Source organism: Podarcis raffonei, chromosome 2 (genome assembly GCF_027172205.1).
Source record: "Podarcis raffonei isolate rPodRaf1 chromosome 2, rPodRaf1.pri, whole genome shotgun sequence".
Classification (NCBI taxonomy): domain Eukaryota; kingdom Metazoa; phylum Chordata; class Lepidosauria; order Squamata; family Lacertidae; genus Podarcis; species Podarcis raffonei.
This window is the reverse complement of record NC_070603.1, coordinates 76,188,074-76,209,627: the sequence shown is the minus strand read 5'-3', so window position 1 is coordinate 76,209,627 and position 21,554 is coordinate 76,188,074. Positions and strand designations below refer to the sequence as shown.

At 40.2% G+C, this 21,554-nt stretch overlaps 2 protein-coding genes across 23 annotated transcripts in view; one reads left to right on the top strand and one right to left on the bottom strand.

Moving 5' to 3' along the window:
- The window catches only part of PBRM1 (polybromo 1), a 55,556-nt gene extending 41,029 nt beyond the window's left edge, over positions 1-14,527 (top strand). For 8 of the 18 annotated variants that reach the window (XM_053377564.1, XM_053377563.1, XM_053377560.1 and 5 more), the window contains 5 exons: positions 2,560-2,724; positions 6,640-6,786; positions 8,568-8,635; positions 9,440-9,656; positions 10,946-14,527. In XM_053377564.1, coding sequence (XP_053233539.1) covers positions 2,560-2,724; positions 6,640-6,786; positions 8,568-8,635; positions 9,440-9,656; positions 10,946-11,118 — 770 coding nt within the window. In that variant the 3' untranslated portion in view covers positions 11,119-14,527. The remainder of the gene's footprint in view (positions 1-2,559; positions 2,725-6,639; positions 6,787-8,567; positions 8,636-9,439; positions 9,657-10,945) is intronic. The other 10 variants (XM_053377574.1, XM_053377575.1, XM_053377572.1 and 7 more) reach the window with 3 other exon arrangements.
- Positions 14,528-15,582: 1,055 nt separating this feature from the next.
- Positions 15,583-20,331, bottom strand: LOC128408215 (small integral membrane protein 4). 5 transcript variants are annotated; one of them, XM_053377590.1, is made up of 4 exons: positions 20,232-20,331; positions 18,453-18,589; positions 16,899-17,091; positions 15,583-15,962 (listed from the first exon to the last, which is right to left on the bottom strand). In XM_053377590.1, exons 3-4 carry the CDS (start codon positions 17,047-17,049, stop codon positions 15,901-15,903), a joined length of 213 nt encoding a protein of 70 aa, XP_053233565.1. In that variant the 5' UTR covers positions 17,050-17,091; positions 18,453-18,589; positions 20,232-20,331; the 3' UTR covers positions 15,583-15,900. The 5 variants fall into 5 exon arrangements, with proteins under 5 accessions (XP_053233565.1, XP_053233563.1, XP_053233564.1 ...); XM_053377588.1 differs by having other exon boundaries at positions 20,189-20,259; XM_053377589.1 differs by lacking the exon at positions 20,232-20,331 and adding an exon at positions 20,100-20,207.
- Positions 20,332-21,554: the final 1,223 nt, after the last annotated feature.

The following is a 21,554-nucleotide window of genomic DNA, read 5'->3' as shown; positions in this document are numbered from 1 at the left end:
TTATTAAGCTGAGATACAATTTTTTGAGCCAGTGCAATGTCTCTGACATTTTTCAAAGGAATAATGTTGAGTTTCCCTTAAAACCATGCCGTTTTGAAGTTCACTCCTATCCATTATGATTATATCCCTTTTTATTTTGCTTGGGACTACACTATGGTATTGACATCCGTGCTAAAGTTTTCTTAAGTATTCCTACTTTGGTCCTTTATAATTTGATTACAAATTTCTGTTCTCAGACTGACATTTTATCAGCCATTTTTGAAAAGGCAGATTTTTCTTTCTTTGTAGATGACGGCATGGCTGGAGATAGCAGGCAAAGCAAAGTTGTTTATTTTGTTTTGTATGTTTTGTTTAAATAGATTTATGGACAAAAGGGAAAGTATCTTGCATGAAGCTTCATTAAAAATTAGAAGGAATTTTCTTAAGTGCTTTTAATGAGCATCTTAGAATAGACTCGTACAGGGTTTATGTACTGAATAAGTGCCATTCAGTAAGCAGTGAAAATGGTTTTTAATAGAACTTTGAGCTTTAAACCACTACAAATTCAAAACAGAATGTTTAAGCACTAAACAGTCAAAAGCTGTGCATGACAAACTTCCCTGATAAGCAAAGTAATTAATAAATATGCACAATCAAGAATTTTTTGACATGAGAAATTAAGGTTCGTGTCTTAACATTTCACTGTACCCAGTGATTGCAAGGTGAGGTTTGAAGGTTTGGGGACTGGGTTTGCTAGATTTGACAGTGAAATTCCAAAGCTCAGCTCCTGTGTCTGCTTGGTACTGTTGAATTGCTCTGTCAATATCACAAGTTTTTGTTCTCTTGTCTGCTAGCATCCGACACAAACCATTTAGAATAAAACCATTGCTGAAAGATTGGCTGCTGTTTTGCTGAACGTAGTCCTAATTCAAGTCTCTAGAATTTACATGATAAAAGAAACATTAATCCAATGAGTATATATTAAGAACCAATTCAGTGTGATGTTTTCTTTTTGAATTTACTATGAATAATCAAAATTCATTTTGATAATCAAAATGTCTTTTTCATGGTTAAAACAGAAGATGATATAGTAACTCCTTGCCTTTTGATCTCTTTTAAGGAATTTGTGTTATGAAATTAATCATATATTGTATGCTTAAAACTTTATACATATGCACACACACAGGAATCTGTCACATACCCTTCATTTGTAATCTAGATTGTTCCTTACTAGTAGACATACTACAATAGACATAATTTGTGTCTACTGCAGTTGCATATCTGTGTGTATTTTCTCTTGTGCTCTTTGATCATGCCTGTAATTTCATGTCCCCCAAATATAAGTTTGGATGCATTATTTCTGTTCCTAAATCAAAGAAGGTGCAAAAAGAATCATGCTTTTCTTGTTTGTCTACATAAAATATTAACGGTCTGTTGGGCAACTGGGATATATGAAATGCTGTGCTAGGAAACTAGTTTTTTGATGGGACAAATTGTGCAATTGTCTCATTCTTCTTGTTTTCTAACAAAATTTACATTTTTGATTTGGGAAATAACTTGGAAAGGGATGCTGTATTTGTTCGATAGTTTCCCCCAGGAGTTCAGGATAAACCATTATGCTTGCCAAGCCCCTTGAGTGTACATTTAGAACAATTCCTTTATAGATGGAAAAAATGCCTTTCAAACAGATTTTCTTACCTTTAGCAAATGTATTGTTCTCATGGTAGCTGAAGACGCTTGTTTGGAAGAACCAAGATGGGTGGAAAATAGAATTTCCCTCCTCCTAATCACTGGGCTTTATGTTAAAGATGGAGGTAAAAATTGGGACAACACTGGCCCTAGTAAAGTCTAACTGGATACTTGTTTTGGATCAGAGCAAATCCGTTGACATGTACTGTACTCTGTAGCTCACCTACTCTGGAACAGGCCCACTGGCATGTACAGAATGAATCTAGACCTAACAGGCTGTGAATTGCAAATGTGGTGCGTAGTATCTTATGCCAAGCTGTTCTGGCATGCGTATTTCTTCTGAGCTGCTACTATCTGATGGTACCATTGATGGTGGGACTTTTAAAAAGGTCATCAGCTCTAAAACCACATAGCTTGGATTCTGAGAACCACCAATGGAAGGAGACTTTCCCATTCCACCCTCTCCTCCTTTGCGTCCTCCTCGAAAACCTTCACCTCTTTGGGGGCAACTTCCTCCTGTAGCTCCCTGCATCACATTCTGTTCCGATCAGAGGGTCCCCCGACCCTCAGCAGAAGCTTTTAGGGGGCACAGAGGACTGCAGGCTGGAGGAAGCCTTGGTTCTCGGGATCCAGGCCCACATTTTGTCGACTCTTCTGAGGCCCTTTCATCATAGATTCTTTAACCGTCTTTTTGTTGGCAGCCAAACGAAGACAAAATTATGTATTGCATTTTCAAAAATAGCCTGTATTTCCCCACCCACCCACCCACAACTGAAGCCTAAACTTGTTGCCAATGTTGACTAGTCCTTTTTCAGTGATTAGAGAATATTTTTTTTTGAAATTCTGGGTTACGAAACAGAACTGAAAGTCTAAAATCTAAAACTTTTGCAGAGCGGGCAGCTAAGGTTGCTGAGCAGCAGGAGAGAGAACGAGCAGCACAGCAACAGCAGCAGAATTCCTCCCCCCGGGCAGGCACTCCTGTCGGGGCTCTAATGGGGGTGGTGCCGCCACCAACACCAATGGGGATGCTCAATCCGCAGTTGACACCTGTTGCAGGTAAAAAACAAATAGGGGCTCTGACCATTTTTTTCCCTTCATCCACTTTACCAAACTCCTTCATAACTCTGAAAGCTATTCTTGGGTCACTTTATTTGTAGTGAAAAAGAAAGAAAAAATAACAAACTTTACCTCATAAAACCTTAAGTTCAAAACAAACACAGATGTTTCCCTCACTGGTAGAAATAGCACCCCTTAATCCTAAGCATGCCGTCTTATCCCGATGAAGTCTCTGCCAGCTCATTCCCTGGTCAGCAAACTTGCTCCTGGTTTGTACTGTTAATTCTATTTTGTTTCCTCTGAACGCTGCAGAATCTGGACACTTGGGAAAGAGTGGATGGTTTTCTCAGGTGGCACATCATCAGTAACATTAGACACGTTCCGACTGTGAGAAAATGTAATATGATGCCTTAACGTGAGGGTAAACTTGAGAACTGATTTTATCCCTCAGTTGAACTGGCTAGGGTTCTTGGCAGCAGCGTTTAGTGAGAATCAGAAAACATTTATTTATTTCATAAAATGCATATACCGCTTGATTGTAGAAAACCTCAAAGCGGTTTTCTTTTCTTTTGCAGGATTTTGGGTTTGTGTGAATTGAGCAACAAACCCTTCCATGCCACACTGCAATCCAGTTTCATAACTGTGATATTTCAAAAGCAATTATATTGTTCAGGCATAATGCTGAACCACACAGTTTAGTATTTTGTGCATGAGTGTCAAGCTTATGCTGTCTCCCCCCCTCCTCCTCTTCCTAAGGTATAGCCTTGAGGAGGAGCTGGGAAGCTTTCGGTTCCATCTTAAACTCTAGCTGTTTTTATTAGATAATTTTACATATAGGACTTGATTATCAAACCATGTAACCTAGTTTTGGGTATTCAAATTTGTCAAGGCTCTACCTGTATTAAGCATCCAAGCTTATCTAGTTCTGTAACTGAGCAAAACAGATACAAGAACAGGAATAAATATTTTGCATTAGGGTATATGTAGATTTGGTTTAGTTTAGGTCTCCACATGTTCTGAATCTGTATTTGAAAATAAATACATTAACTTCACCAGGATCTAAATAGGTGTTTTCTGAGGCACTCTGTATTTCATTATAAGCAAACAAATTGCAAGGCATTTTATTCTGATGATATTTAATGTGGCAGAATTGTCTGTTAATAGGACCTAGCATATAATTTATTTTTCTTTTAGTATCACCATCTCATTAAAAAACCCAATATGCCGTTTTATATCCAGTTTTTCTCACCACGTGATCTTAACTTACACCTCACTTTGATCCAGATCTGTTTATAAACAGCTTTTCTTGAAACACTTATTTTGTCTGAAGAAGATCTTCAGAAATCAGCAACTAATGTAATTAGTTGCAACATTTCTGCAGGGCAATGTAATGTAAGTGCAGCAAAAAGGGGGGGCAGGTTTGGGACGCACTCAGAGGTTCATTCTGCTCATGAAACAGGGATCTATGAGATTTTGGTTCCACTTTCCCTTGCACTCCCCTAAAACCTGTTCCAGATGATTGAAGGCCCCCCTGTAACAGACTGAGAAGGAAAGGAGACTGCAAAGGAAAGGAGAAGAAGTGGCAGGGAACTATTCGTCTTTAATAGAAAGTTGTCCCACTGATTTACATGATATGATGAATAGTTTGCTAAACATGTTTCACTGCACCTCTTGTTTTCTTGAGTGAAGTATATCAGTTAAAGAGCTGGAGCAGCATTTTGTCTAGTGAGCTTTTGGCTGTGAGCCAAAGTCCCCATTTCAAATCTCCCATCAACCATGGAAGGATGGGAGAAGGAAGCTACTCCCTCTCATCCTCTGCTCACAGCCCCATTCTGCATATACTATCCTACTTACTTGGCTGCTATAAATATTACTGGCACAATGTTTGCAACATGCTTTGAACGCTTGAAGTGTGTGATATAAATGCTAAATATAGTCACTAGTATCATTGTGATTGAATGGCAGCCAGTGTTGTTGTCACCTGATCGTTCAACACGAAATCTCAATTTACAGTAGAATGTTTCCAGATAAATAAATTTTACACAGCTTGGTTCTTAGTTTTTAATTTGTTGCTGTGAATTGGATTCGTCAGGGCTGCTGAAAATCTAGTCCAAAAATGTTGCATTTTATCTCAGCTCCATTTGTAAAAAAATAAATAAATTCCTTTTCAGTTCAGTTTTTGTTGCATATGTTGTGTAGAGATTTAATATTAAGCCATTTCAAAGTTTTCAGAAAGCAATCTGTATTTTTTAATGGTTCCCTTAGAAGCCAGACCTCCGCTTTGCTGTCAGGTGGATTGCCAGCACCATTGTAGAAGAAAATCTGTCTCTCTGGTGTTGGTTCAAGGAGATGGCCATTCTTTCCTATAACAGGGCAGCAGCATTCCTAGATCTGTAGCTTTTACAGCATAAACCTGTATTTGTGACATATCTCCACTTGGGTTGATATTATCCTTGTTCATTTTACTAGTTTTATTTTAAATTTTCTTAAGTGAGGTTACACAGGCATAAAACTAGAGCTATTACTTCCAAACTTAACTTTCCTCCAGTAGGTAGGTCTGAATATGTATAAATCATTACCTGAAATTATCCACAATATTGGTTCCAACCTTGCAAATAATCAAGTGATGCTTGAAAAAGTATTTCTTCACCACCTTTGACCTCATATAGAGCCCCCAAAGCAACTCACAGACATAACTGCCATATTTTTCTCAGAATACTTTCAGTGATTTTCCATTATTCTCCCCCAAAACCCACCAACCCACCCACACAGGGCACTGACCTATATCTCTCGGAACTCCTCTCCACCAATCCTTATTTTCTTCTCTCTCCATAATATCTCAGAATACTTCTCTCAGTCACCTTCATTGCCCCCCTCGCCCAACAATCCCCATTTTTTCCAGTCAAAGACAACCCCCACATTTCCCTCATTAACCACCCACCAACATTTATCTCTCATATTACCTCTTATTCTACCTCTAAGATTACATCCTATCTCTTCCCTTTCCCAATTTTCTATGTTGAAGACCCTACATATATACCCCCCCCCCCCGCTTAACTCTCCATGATTATTCTCAAGGCACCCGAACACAGCAATCCTTACTTTCTTTTCCGGTGCCCTTGATTCTCTTCTGTCAAGAGACTTGTCCATTTTGCCTTCTGTTCAGTACAATACATGATTCCTTGTTTACATTGCTATAGTATGCTAAAATTAACATGCCTTGAAGGTGAAGAATTGTACTGTGCAATACATTGCTTTTTATAGTTACCAGTAGTGTAACTTGCAGCAATATATAAGCTATGTGAGCACTTAAGATGATTGTGCAGTGAATATTCTCTGATGAAAACGTCCATGAAGTTTTTTCTGTCATGGCACATGAAAGATAAGGCCTCTCTCTCTTTAATATACCTTCTGTTTTAGTAGTCTTTTGGCCTTAAGGAAGGTGAGAGATGGGAAGCAGCTCAATCTATGCAGTATTGTTAAATTAATTTCCCATATGTGTAAGTGGTTAACATCCTGTGTAAGTGAAAAAGCCATAAACAACCTGAATGCCTGGTATACATACATCTTCTGATAAGCTACATTGCTGTCCCATGCATTTTTGAATGTGCATGTCGCAATGTGATATACTTTCGTATGACTGACAAAACGTTTTGCATTTGCTTGTAATAATAACCACTTAATGATTCTAAATGCTCAGCTGGTTTCCTCCTGAAGAATATGCCAAAAGGCTAAATACTAATCTGTTCCAAATACGGTATCTGGCATTGTAACAATGTTCATTTTTGCAAGGTACTAATTGTAGTGTTGTATGGCAGTACCGAAGGTGCATATATGTGGGTAGTGCATGTAATTATTATTTTGATCATTTTGCATGTCATTGATGCATGTTTGAAATTTGTTGTGTCCTCCAAGGCATGCTAGGTGGCTATCCACCAGGGCTGCCAACTTTACAGGGCCCAGTTGATGGCATTATTAGCATGGGCAGCATGCCGCCACTTCACCCTGGGGTGCCTCCACCCCACCAACTTCCACCAGGCATGCCAGGCATCCCACCACCGGGTAAGAATGACCTCATTCACTCATTATCTCACCTCTCTGTTCTCACCCCATTCAACCAATTGCCGTGGGAAATGTTTGCAGCTTGTGCATTTGTAGCTTAACTGCTTGACTTCTGTCGAATGCTCCAGGTATGTCTAGCTCTCTAGATGTGCAAGGTGCATTGAGAAATATACAAAGTATATTTGCCAAACATCTTGGCATGTATGATACATGTTGGCAGAGCAACAAATGTGACTGATCCAGCAGCAAAGGAGTTGACCATGGAAATACCCTTGTATTTTTAGCATGAGTTTTTTTTAAAAAGTGTCAAATAGATCTGGCTTGAACGGTTACATAGAGTATTGAAGACACATAATTCCTAGTCCTTCTGAAACTGTTGAAGGTGATGTTGTTTGTTGAACTGGACAATTTCACTACCAGACATGGATCTTAAACCAGTATACTGTTAGTTTTTTATTTCTTTGTGCACCATTAGTTCAAATATACACATCCTGATTTCAAACAACTTCATTTAACTGCAAATCATTTTAAAAAATGAAACCCTATAGCCTGATTTTTAAACAAACCAAACTGAAGCTTCAGCCAAGGGGAATATTAGTGTCTGGAGAGGTTGAAATGTGGGTACAGGCTTGTTCTTTAACATACAGTTCATCCAGGTTTGATAAATACTTAAAAGTAAATGTTCTCTTGTGATGTGGATCAATATTTATCCAAAACCATGAATGAAACATTAACTAAGAGAAGCAGATATTTTCTTTCCAATTATTAAACTTCTATTTATAGGGAGACAGGGGCTGTTATGGAACCCTTGTTCATTGCCCCCTTCTCCTTTTTGCTCCTGCTAATTTTTCTTTCACTTTTACATGGTACAACATACTCCTTTTCTGCATGCAGTGGATAACCTCAGCTGTTAATCTGTGGGCAAAAACTAATGTGATTTGCCTGCTTTATTTCTAAGTATGTATTTCACAGTAGTGTTCCCCTAAAATCTGTGAACATGAATAATTGCCTTTAAGATCCCTTTTTTTCTTCAAGCCTGCTAGGGTATACAGTTAACATCCAGCAATCAAGAATTTGAGGATTTGCAGTGAGAAATGAACTATAGCTTTGGAATATAGATGTGTGCCATAGTTTCTTTATGGCTTGTGCTGTTGAACTTTGAACAGCCATAAAGTGCTCATGGATGTTCACTATCATTGCCAGGTTTCTCTATTTTAAAAACACCTTGTCTCCTTAGCTGCAGAAACAGTGTTACGATGATTATCATGGATGTATTAATCGCCTTCTAGGCAACCATCTCAAGGCTATTTGCATGTAAAAGGTTTAAAAAATAGTTAAAAGCACAAAACGAGATCCATTTAAAAGCAATACTAAAACCCCAACAAAGTAGACCCATTTATTCAACAAGGAAAGCCTGTTATTGTTGGATAGAAATGACTGCATATCTGATCAAAATTCCAAACTGTATCCTTATAATCCCCAGGAAAGCTAGTGCTGAATAAATTGTAAACATGAAGAAACAACCACCATCACAATAAGCTAGCAGGCCTGTACAACTTCACAAGTTCATTTGTGATGTAGCAGCAGTCTTTGTGAGGTTATTCTCAGAGACTATAGAAGAGATTATTACTAGATGAAATAATTTTGGATGGAAGCCCCCCAAACACAGCTAACTGTCAGTCAACACAACTTACTACTTCTAATAAGAATACTTAGGGGATCATATTTTAATACCTGTAATACTCCTTTTTTTCCTTTTTCTTTTACATTTTGAAATACAGGTGTTATAGGTCAAAGCGTTTCCTCCATGGTAGGAGCCCCCTCAGCAGGAAGTCCTTTTGGACAGCAGGTAAGTGACTTAGATAGGCATAGGAAAATCCTATAAATCATACTCTCAAAGGCTTTGTTTTTTAATAAATTTACCTCCCACAACCTAGTGAGCTTATTGTTCCTCTTATTTTCTGATATTGCTTCGTTACTACATCTGGCATGTGATTTAATGATGTAGGAGATAGAGGATATAAACTATCCCCTCAGATAGTAAGAGCTAAGTAAGGCAACAGGTGCTGGCGAGGGAGAACAGGTGGGAGAACAGCATCCTTCTCCAGCCCTCCAAATACTTTGCACTACAACCAATATTAAGGGATTATAGGAGTTTTGGTTCAAAGCATATGGAGGACACCACATTGGGGAAAGCTGCTCCAAACAATCCCTTGTTCTTTTTTTCATGACTATTGATTTCTTGCCCTGCTTTCTTCCTTTTGCCCTCAATACCATTCCCTGTAATCTTCTCCAAAAATCAATAAGTAAGATTCCAGATAGCCAAACAGTTAAAAATGTGATATGTATGAATGTGTTGTGCACGGAAGTGAAAGCAATTTGTTTTGTGGAGATTTCAGACTGTCTTGATATAACAACGCGAAACAGGTTTTGTTTAGATTTTTTTTTTTTTGGCACAGGCACATTTCTCACCACACCTGAGGGTAACCGTTATTCCCTTAAGGATGTTACAGATGCTTTTACTATTATACCCTTTCCTTTCACGGAACCATCTATAGAAACACAGTGTTCGCCACTTATCTTTGGTTCAATGCGATACTACAGTCATCAGGCTATGTTTGACCTTTTAAGGTCTTGTTCTTTACTATTCCAGATGGGTATCCTTGGTCCACCAGGTCAGCAGGCCCCACCTCCCTATCCTGGACAAAATCCAGCAGCCCAGCAAGTTATGCAGCAGCCAACAACTCCTATGTTTGTCTCCCCTCCACCAAAGACGCAAAGGCTTCTTCATTCTGAGGCTTATCTGAAATACATTGAGGGTCTAAGTGCTGATTCGAGTAGTATTAGCAAGTGGGACCAGACCCTTTCAGGTAAGTCTACTTGCAGTAAACACAGAGACCCTAGAATTTTTTTTATTTTATTTTTTGAGGCTGTCCTTTTAATTCTACCATTACTGTACAGTACTATACTGTATGAGTGGTTTGCCCAGTGTGGCGGAGCTGTAGCTGCCATTTACTGGGAGGAGGGGCAAAGTAGCTATAAGATTGGGTTACACAAGTGGGGGTGCTGGATTGTCTTTGCTGGTGTGCTGTGCAGCCCCGACCTGTGCTTGTGCCTCCCCATCCCTTAAAGTGGAAGTAGCATATCTGTGTATAAAGCCCTTCATCCATCATTCCCAACCATTGGTCATGTTGACTGATATTGCCAACTCTCCTTTCTCTGGCTTTTAAAACAGCTGAAATGAGAATGTTTTATGCATTCAGAAATCTGCACTCCTCCATGAGATGGGAGTTCTATAATTGTGGAGCGTCTATTGAAAGCCTGTTTCAGCAAATGCTGTATAGTAAGTCCACAGGGAGGGGGAAGACAGCTCCTTCACCCCTGTTGGTAGTCACTAATGCAGATAGGTTATTCACAGTGCCTTTTAGCAATCTGTTGAAATCACTAAGGAGGTTCACTATTACCCTGCACAAGGGCATCCGCTTATAAAATGGAGCTTCTCCCCACTCTCCTCTTACCACACGCTCCCCGAAATTAACTTACAGTGGGGCAGGAGAATCCCAGAATATTGCAAGGGGGGCAGTGTTGAATTCAGTGCAATGTTGAATTCCACCCATTGCTTTTAACCCTTTGTATGAATATTTGAATACAGTGGACCCTCCAGATACGAATTAAATTCGTTCCAGGGGTCCGTCCGCAAGCCGAAAAGTCCGTAGGCAAAGGCGTTGCTTCTGCACATGCATGCAGTGCGATTGAGCGCTTCTGTGCACGCCTGTGTGGCGAAACCCAGAAGTATATACTTCCGGGTCTGCCGTGTTCGTAACCCAAAAGATACATATCCAGAGCGGGACATAACTAGAGGGTCCACTGTATTAGTTTTTATTTCAGTTTATGGATTTATCTGAAATTTCATGTAGTTGGGCTGTTAAGTGATTATTTAGAAAACTGATCAGAAGTGTGCATGTTTTTTTCAGCAGAAAGTTTTTAAAAGTTTCTATCAGCTAGCTCTGTCAAATCCTTTTGATTTCTGTGATTTCGTGTTCATAATTGAGTGCGTTCTCCCGCTGAAGTCCATGGTGTGGATTTTACTTATGAACTTTATTCCATTCTATTGCCAAGCTGTACAGAAATGTAACTGAATGCCCTTTTCCTTCTTCAGCACGAAGACGCGATGTCCATCTCTCAAAAGAACAAGAGAGCCGTCTTCCTACACACTGGTTGAAAAGCAAAGGGGCCCACACCACAATGGCAGATGCCTTATGGCGCCTTCGAGACTTGATGCTGAGAGATACTCTTAATATCCGTCAAGCATACAACATAGAAAATGTTTAATCCTCTTTCGATACCAACATATAATATTTTTGTGGAACAATAGCTGTTTTAGTTATTGGTGGGGGAGGGCAAACTGGTTTTATTGCATCTTACTGTACATTGCAAGATTGTTTTTTTATATAAGGACACTTTTAATAAGCATATTTCACTTTTTGTTATATTATGTTGACTTTTTTAAAAACTATACAGACTTGTGCATATGGTTCTTTAACTTGGAAGATGATCTCACACTTTTGTTATAAATGCAAAATAAGGTTACATCATTTGGCCTTACACAGAGGTTCTCATGCCTTCTTTTTTTTTTTTAAAGCAGCAAGAGTGTGTAGCGAAATGTGAAGTTAATCCCAGTTTGCATCTTAGCAGCATGAGCATCCATGTGCTTGTGTGGTAGTGACTTTTGGCAGATACATCACAAGAACTTAAAGCCTTCCTTTAAATAAAGCTACTAGGGTAGGGAGAAGATGGAATCAACTTGGTAAATGTAAGGCCTTTTTTATTTGTTCCCAGAACTTGATAAAAGGAAATAAGCAAACCTGTATCTTTTGATTTGACCACCTTTTGTTGGCACATATAAGTTCAAAGTGGGGCTTGTATTGATGAGTCTGCTTTAAGAGATCTGCAGACATGAAGGCTTACATGTGATGCCAGTAGACATTGGCCTGATGATAGTGTGCTACCTAATTTATTTCTCCAGGATGAGACCTGTGCTCATCACCACCAGCACCACCTCCTTGGGAAATACTTGAGTAAGCTTAAGTATAAAGGGGGAGGGATTTCTACTTTGCTGTCCTAATATGAAGGATGCATAATATCTTTGAATTCTCAGATCAGAACATTTATACATGTGTATTTTTAAAGGTGCAAAGCTTTAGTTTCCAAGACCTTCACTTCAAAATCAGAATTGGATGTTTTGTTTCTTGTAGTTTAAGGTTCCCACTGCAAATTTAATGCAGTTTATAACTGATATTGGAAGGTAAGTAACAGAGCATGCAAAAGGAGCATATGTATTTTAACAGCTTAAAATAAGTGCTCTATTCAGGACTTGGTATCTTGACACTTTTTCTTTAAAGGTTGCTCTGATGAAAGCACTGCAGTCCTACTGTTGATAATTTTTATACGCATAGTCCTAGCTGTACAGCACTGCTTATAAGCCTAACACAGCAGATCATCATATGTAGGAATTGGTGTCCTGAACCTACATAAATTTATTTAGAAAGTTAATCTAATTTTTGTTCCCACAGTTATAGGACAATACAGCATTTGTCTTTACTAGTAACAGTAGTCACAAAGCAGAGAGTTCCTTAAGGCATGTAAAAAGTCCTAGGTGAAACCCGTTGGAGTTGTTAGTTGTGTAGTTCTGTTTTGTTGCCTGAGGGCCAGACTACCAATGGCATTAATTGCATAGCCTGCTTTTCACTGCACACTTTTTCTTCCATAAAACAGGGGGGGAGGCAGGGGTAGCGAATTCAAGAGCTTTTTCTCCAGTGCAAATTGTAGGCATGGGCCCCTCAAATCAAGGGTAGAACCCTGTCCCCGATACTAGTCATTTTTCAGAGAGGTTTGCACATAAACTCTGATAAACATGTGTAATAGTATAGCCCTGATACTAGGATTTTCTAGTTCAGCAGCCTTCCTTCTTTGGGTGACATCCATCATAGCACAAGGGGGCATCCACTTGTAGAAAGAGGAGCACCTCCTTCATGTGCACCCCCAAAATATGCTCCAGAGGGTTGGGGGACTGGAGGGGAAGGATGGAGCCCTGTTGCAAAGATGGGCTGCCACAATTAGATCTCCCTCTTCACCTTTAAAGTTAGATTTATAAGTTTAGAAAAAACAGCTTTGAATGTTGACAAGTAATGGAATGCTTATCAAGCATGGATTCAAAGAAATAATTCAGGAGGCCACCACCTGACAAAGCTTGCACAATTATCAGTTAGGAGGCACGTTAGAAGTCATGTTTAATTACGAGGTTAATTTTAACAAAGAATTGTTGCCATGCTGGCTTCAGAGAATGAGTGGTTCATCAGGATAAGTAACTGTCTTATTGGACCAACTTTAGTTCACCCAATGAAAATTACATTCCATTACCTATTTTAACACACATCCAGAAAAATGTATATTTAGTTGATGTTTCTGGATCTGTTTCAGTGATACAATGCATTATGAAGATGACAGCAAGTAGCCTGTGAAAAATATACTATTAAAGTTTTGGTTCTTCAGATGAGATACTAATGCAAAATACAATATTAATATTACAGAGATTTTTGTATCCTTATCATTCTATCATATGTGGCACACATCTTAGTATATGGCCTTTGCAATTTTTAGAAACCTCACAGATCTCTGCGTGCACCCAGGAATTTTCCTTAGGTGACTTAGCAGAAGCTGCCAATGCCAAATCAGCTCAGCACTGGGAGCTACTGAGGCAAGTGCATGGGTGCTCTTCTGGATCGTGGCCAATGTGTTTGAAATTACCTCTCACATTTCAGTTTCAATGTCAAAAGGAGGCAGCAAGTCCTAGATCTTTAGTACTTGGAAACACCATAGACTTTTACTAATACAATCACTTTTTGTTTTAGGTATTGCAAAAACTACACCAAAGAACCTGGAATTTATTTATTTTTATTTATTTAAAAAATAAACAGGATGAGACACCCTTTGAATGCTGTATAATTCAGGAGGATCAGTGTTGAATAATATGCAGCATTGTCTTTCCCAGACATTTAAGAAGAGGGCAGCTTCACTATTTCTAATAACCCAGGAGTAAACAATTAGAACTGTAAATGAGGCCTTTGCCTTTTCTATGGCAGTGCAGAGCACTCCTCCTAGACCATTAGGCTGGCCCTAATTATTTTAAATTTAATTTATTCCAAAATCATGTCTCTGTTTACTGGGGGCATTTCAGTAACATGTAGGATTAAAGTTTGATGGCTACAATCCAGTATTGCACAACCAGCTAACTAAACTTTTCTAACTATAAATTGTTGAGAAGGAGAGCAAACCATGTCTTTCTTTGACCATTTGAACCCATTATTTGTTTTTTTCTACAGCCATGCACTGTATTAGAATAAAAGGACATTGAATATTCAAATAAGAGTATGGGAAATGGTTGGCTTGAGTGGAAAAAACATGTTTCAGTGAACCAGTTTAGAAGTGATCAGCAGTTCATCTCCTATTCCATATTCCCCACTCTTCCCTTAGAGCAAATGTGTTTATGTAATAATTCAAGTTGATGTTTTATAATATACTTTTCAGCATATATGCTTTTTGGACCTGGTTAATCCATGCCTCATTTTTTACTCCTGGTTGTATACTCCATTGAGTAAAGTGATAACTAGTCAATGTGCATGTACTATCAGTTTGTCTGAGGCTTTTTAATTTGAATAAAAATAGCTTGCAGTTTGGATTAGCCAGGTTTGATGTCTTATTCTTAGTTTTCTTGGAAATCTAGACGTGTCCTATAAAAAACCACAGGGATAAGCAAGCTATACATACTGTCACAGTTCCCCCAAAAAGCAATCCTAGGATAATATGAAACAATCTGAACTGTCCTAATATAGAGCTGTATCAAATCAATACACAGATCCACTGAATCTTAGGTGTATGATGGTGGTCACACATTTTGCCTGTCTGGAAAATCACTGTTGAATTCACTTAACGCTTAATTCCTACATACATGTACGGCTTATATAGTATGTGACCTATAGAAGGAATGTTAAACGTCCTTAATTTCATTAGATCTACTTGTACCATAATCAATACCAGCAAAGTGCACTCTACATCTCAAAACATTTTTACAAATTATAGGATAGAGCACACCTGGCATCATACAGCTATATAAGCAACAGGAACGTTTTTCAGTTTTCTCCCCATTTTGAGGAGTGTAACTCCTCTGAAGCTGAATTATATGCACCTGTGTGTTCATGCATTAGGACTCTGATGTGAGTAACGCGTAAGTTTATACAGGCTTGAGGTCTATTTCCTGGGGCATATTGTGGTTAACTTAGGTTAAATTACCCCCAAAAGTAATTTGTACTAAATACCAAAGACTATACAGTACAATTTCAAGCCATTAAAGCAGGTGTGGCTAATGTGCAGGCTGCGTCCAGTTCCAAGAGATGGGGGGGTGCATGACACTGACACACACACACATTTTATTATTTAAATAATAAAGCCACTTCTATACTTGGCCATGACATCCGGCCCTCTGAAGACTGACCCTGGATCAATGTGGTCGTTGGCTCAAGAAACATTAGCCAACCCTGCAAAGGCTAATAATAGATGAACCACTCACTGCTTCCCAAGCTGAAAAGGGGGAAATGTACTAAAGTTTTCCAGAGCAAAGCTTCCAGAATGCTCTGCGGCCATGCACGGACAAGGCTCATGATTGCTTGCTACATCTGAACCAGCCCAGTGTCATGCCAAACAGGTTCCCTAAAATGAAAAGAGAAGCAGTACTACAAGTTGTATTTGTGGAAGGGTTTATAAAAACAGGTGATTAATCAATAAACCAATGATGAAATGTTTTAGATGTACAATTAATTACAGCTTCTGAAATAAATATAAGTATTGTAACCGGTCTTTACTGTTCAGTTCCTGGGTAGCTGTGACTACAATAAGACAACTACAGCATCTTCTTCCAGCAACCTGGGTAGCAAAAACTTCATGGGACTCGAAACAGTCATTGTTCAGTCTGAACACTTGTAATTTTCTTAATTTAGATGTGAAAGGCAAGTAGGATTTAGAAGTTCAGATTTCACTTTAAATTATTTAGCGTCAAAGTCATCTTCCTTCCAAATTTTGCTCATGCTGTCTCTCAGACCTTTTTCTACGGTAAACGTCATCTGTAAAATATTTATTTCTCAAAATACTGTGGTGGAAACATCCTTTAAATGCATCTTACATTTATTACGTCACTTCGTTAGACAGCTATCCCCCGCCCCCCGCAATGTAAACCATCAGCTGAATGGGCTGATTCATGCCAAACCAGATCACAGCACCAAATACCGTATTTTGAAGAATATACCATGGCAGTGAGTGAATGATTTATAGAAGCAAAGCTTGTTAGAGCAAGGATGGGGAATGTGATCTGACCAAAGCACTGGATCTAGAACTGACCCACGAGTAGACCCTTTTTAATAGGCGAGTGGGACGATCCACTTATCAATCACCTGATACATATATGGTGAATCAAAGTTTAAGCTGTGGCAGAAGTGTTAGGCTTATCTCCGATCTTAATACTTTTTGTCCCACAGCACTAAAATTGGAGATAAGCCTCTCCCACTGCCTTTCACTATCAAGCAGCAAGTAGAGGCACATCTAGTGCAGTAGGACGAGAACCAAGAGTAGAGACAAGCCTCTGCTTGTTCTTTTATGGTAAAAAACAGTAGAGTCTTATTTATCTCTGATCTTGTGCTGTAATTCCACAGCACTATGATCAGAGAAGGGACGCGGGTGGCGCTGTGGGTAAAAGCCTCAGCGCCTAGGGCAACTGCATCCCATTAAAGAGTTCTGAGACCTTTAATATCATTAGCCATAAAGTCTTAAGTTATCCATATTGTGGTTACCTGTTTGAGATCTTATTGGGCTATTTCTCCATTTAATAAAAGCTGAACATAAAGCAAAGCAAATCTTCAGGTATGATTAAGCAATTATGAACTTATTTTAGAGGTAATGGGTTACACAAACTAGGAAATATCTGTTAAGTCTAGGCTTTTAACAATGACTGTAGATATATCTGCTAAGAGATAAATACTAGAAAACTTTATGAAAATACTTACAAAAAGTCTCTTGCCCAATTCGGACTCTGATCATAAACCATTCCATAGCACCTCCAAGGATAAAAAAGAAAGGGAGAAATCTATATACTCCAAAGCGTTGCTTTCCAGGCACCATGTTCAAGAGTAGTTTTATTTTATGTTTGATAAGCATTTTACATAGGAACTTATAATCCTTGCAAAGGAGTGGTTGATCCTAGAAAATGTAAAAAATTGATAAGATTGATTATTATTATTATTATTATTATTATTATTAATTTATTATTTGTACCCCGCCCATCTGGCTGGGTTTCCCCAGCCACTCTGGGTGGCTTCCAACAAAGATGAAAGATACACTAAAATGTCACATATTAAAAACTTCCCTGAACAGGGCTGCCTTCAGATGTCTTCTGAATGTCAGGTAGATGTTTATCGCTTTGACATCTGATGGGAGGGCATTCCACAGGGCGGGCGCCACTACCGAGAAGGCCCTCTGCCTGGTTCCCTGTAACTTGGCCTCTCGCAGTGAGGGAACCGCCAGAAGGCCCTCGGAGCTGGACCTCAGTGTCCGGGCAGAACGATGGGGGAGGAGACGCTCCTTCAGATATACTGGACCAAGGACATTTAGGGCTTTAAAGGTCAGCACCAACACTTTGAATTGTGCTCGGAAACGTACTCAACCTATATGGAGAGTAGCTAATGAAACGTAATCAACCTATATGGAGAGTAGCTAATGAAACCAACTGGGTTTCATATCTTTCTTGTACACAACTTGACCCTGTGCAATAAACATTCAAAACTCAAATGATAAAGAGCTATGCACACTGATCTATGCACGCTTTCTCATTAGTAAGGTAAAGGGACCCTTGACCATTTAAGTCCAGTTGTGACCGACTCTGGGGTTGCGGCACTCACCTCGCTTTATTGGCCGAGGGAGCCGGCATACAGCTTCCGGGTCATGTGGCCAGCATGACTAAGCCACTTCTGGCGAGCCAGAGCAGCGTGCGGAAACACCGTTTACCTTCCCACCAAAGTAATACCTATTTATCTACTTGCACTTTGACGTGCTTTTGAACTGCTAGGTTGGCAGGAGCCAGCACTGAGCAATGGGAGCTCACCCCGCCGCGGGGATTCGAACTCCCGACCTTCTGATCGGCAAGTCCTAGGCTCTGTGGTTTAACCCACAGTGCCACCCGCGTCCCACACTTCTGATTAGTAAATTCCACCTAATTGGCAATTATTCCTAGGACAGTGTGCGTATGAATGTATTCTTGAATTTATATGCATTCTATCATTTTCACATTCATTTATAGAATGACTCATAAATAGCGCTATGACAGTATTTTAATCCACACAAGCTTTTCAGCTTCCAGATGAAATGATCCCCCCTCTCCTCCCCCATGCACTAATATGAGGGTTCTCCTGAATTACTCACCAAAAAACCCTGGAAACCACTTTTCCAACAGTAGAACATAATTATGCTTCTGTTAAACATTTATTTAGCACTAGCTATATATCTTACAGTTGAAATGCAAGGACCCCTAACAATAATTAACAGAATAAATTTAGCACACTGACCTTGCAACTTTCTATTTGTGTTTCTATGTCTGGGATGCAACCTAGTCAGGTTCACGTCAACAAGTGAGAAATAAAGACTCCACTGCAATATCAAATCATTTCTGCAGCATTCAGTGTATAAACAGAATCTTCAGCATCTAACACACACAAGGAAAAGAGAAATACTGAGAAGTAAAACAAAAGCCAAGCTTCGACATGAAACTTGAAAAAGTTCATTAAAGTTAACAAAGATTCTGTGTTGATATTTAGCTCCATTTGTTTTACTGAATAATGAAAAAAATCATCCAATACTCTGACTGGTAAATAAATGCCAGTTTTCTTGTTTATTGCTTTGCTAACATGTAAGAAGTTTTGCTAACATGTAAGAACTATCTTATGTAAAGTTAGCTGATTATAGTACTATACATATTTAACGTACCTAAGAATAAGTACAGCATTCATTCTTATTCATAGGGAGCTCAGTGAAAAAAAATTGGAAAGCCACTGCAAGCTTTACTTTCAATGGGACTTATTTCAGAGTAAACATGCACAGGATCAGGAGGGCTATTACTTAAATCTGATTAAAACTTTCAGTCCTATATTTTACATTTGCTATTTTCTTCAAGTGTCCCTAAGTATATTTGGAACATTACCTATTTTCTTGTACCTGCTCCTTGTAAATCACTGCCCCTATTGGCTGTTGGAACAGGCTACCCATCCCTGTTTTATAATACAGATTGTATATTTGAGGTACCTGCAGAATTTTAGTTTGTATCAGTCAATAGGCCCAGTAGACCCTTCACGAAACTTGATCACTACTTCAGCCTACTATTTACAGCTGCTTTCTCTTTGCATTTAAGATAAATAGCTACCTATTCTCAACAAACATGCAACTAGATGCTTGTTTATCAGGTGGCCCTGTTCCTGGAGGAAAAAAGGGCTAAATTAATACCTTAGTCATGACTCATTTTAGGCTTGTTTTCAGTTAGCCTGTTAGCCCATCTAGTCCTTTATCCAGGACAGGATGGAAGCTGGGCATAAGAACAGCAGCATTTCCTCCTTTTGTAATTCCCAGTAACTAGTATTCAGAGGCTATCAATTTCCAAGAACCATTGTGACTAGCAGCCTTACCCTCCATGAATTTTGTCTAAACCCAGGGCCAGCCCATGCATGAGACAAGGCGAGGCGACTGCCTCAGGTGGAAGGATCCATAGGGGCAGCAGACTCCCTTGTTATCTTTATGCTCACCCTCCTTCCTGATGTAGCTCTTCACCCACTCCTCCTTCCCTGGCGGGGAGGAAGGGGGCAGCCATTCAGTGGTTTGCCTCAGGCGGCAAAATGTCTTGGGCGGACCCTGTCCAAGCCCCTTTTGAAGCCGCCCACTGTTTCATCTTGCAGTACAAAACTCCACAGCTTAACTATTAAGCTTCCTTAGGTGACCCTTAGTTTCTGCACTGTGAGAAAGGGCGGGTGACATTCTCAGCAACGTGCATCATTTTATTCACCTCTTAGCCCTATGTTCCACCACCATCACCCGCGTCTTTTATTCGCCACTCCATTGACACCTTCCAGTCTCTTGTGGGCCCGAGTTTGGAGCGCTTATTGCAGCAGCTCCTCCACCCCCACCACCCAACCCCTCGCAGGTTCAACGGTCATAACGGCAAATACCCCCACTCTGCGTTTTCGAATTCACCCAATCACTGAGCCGCCCTGAAGACTCTCTGCCGCGCGCAAGGACAGGCGCGGCAGGCCCTCACCTTGGAGCCTAAAGAGCAGACCTGTGCGAGGCGGCAGACTTACCCTTTGTGGGCAAGAGACGACGGAAGAGAAAATTCGCCCCGCCTCCTCCTGACGCGCTAAGGGAAATAGCCGGATCCCATTGGCTCGCTGCGCTAGAGGGCGTGGTTTGTGGAACAGATGAGGAATAGGCGGGAGGAGATGGTTTTTTTGCTGTAGCTGAGGAACTCGAGCGGTAATGGCGGGCCCGAGAGCGCAAGGGAGCAAGGGGGCAGCCAGCTCCTAGCGATATTAAAGGCACGCTTGCGTGGGAGTACTCCCGAGTAAGGGGCACAGTATTTCAGGTCTCCGCCATAAGCTTCCAGATGTCCCCGTGTTGCTTTTCTCTAAACTACAAAACAGGAAGGTCTAGTGTTGCAGGGGCTCGTAGGGGCAGGGACAAGACTCGTGCTGAAGATACAGGATCCAGAAAAAGCCGTGTTGTAGATGTTGGCTATATTAGCGCTGCGTTGTGCAACTTGGATCCATATTCGACTGGTTGTTACTTCCCTTCAAAATAATTCCAATGCGTCATTTCCTGACAGTAGAACTATTAGTCTGCGTGGCGGGGGAAAGAACTGCCATGTGGCATCTTAAAGGCCAACATTTATTATGGCATATTTATTATTAATAATAATTTATTAACCGCCAAAGATCACAGGGCGGCTCACAGCATAAGCGTTCGTGGACCAGATTCCATTTTATGAGATGCATGCACAAAACACGTATGGGGTGGTATTGTAAAACAGCATCCCAAGCTGTTTAGGGGCTTTAAAGATCAGCACCTCGAGAGTAAATAGGCAGCCAATGTAACTTTTTCAGAATCGGTTTAATACGATTTCATCCAGCTCTACCGGTTAAAATTCTAGCAGTTGCATCAGCACTCATTAAAGCTTTCAGCTTGTCTTCAAAGTCAGCACCACGAACGGCCCATTACGGTTCAGTTACAGTTGTAGTTTGCCAACCAGTCAAAGCTGGAAAAAGGCCTTCCATGCCACTGGAAGCACCTGGGCCTGAGGTGACAATGCTGGATCCAATAATACCTGCCTCCACGCTCCACCACTACACGCCTGCTCTTTCAAAGGGAGTGCAACCTTCCCAAAGAACAGACTGCGCACCACTTACGCAAAGCACCTCAGAATACCAGTTCAGTTTCTTGGCTTTGTCCAGCCCATTACAGAATGCAAACACCGGTCTCATACCTGCAGGACCACCCTTACACGAGACAGAGACAAAGAGAACCGAGTGTCATCAGCATACTGACCCCTCACGCCAAATCTCACTGGGCTCATAGAAGCCCTGTGGCGCTTATTCCTTGGTAAGAATACAAAGGAGTAAGCCCCGCTG

Excerpts from the sequence above, each read along its gene's own strand:
- LOC128408215 (XM_053377590.1), bottom strand. The coding sequence starts at position 17,049 with ATGCTTATCAAACATAAAATAAAACTACTCTTGAACATGGTGCCTGGA. Across the intron at positions 15,963-16,898 it reads AATTGGGCAAGAGACTTTTT|ATGACGTTTACCGTAGAAAA; the intron begins GTAAGTATTTTC and ends AATATTTTACAG.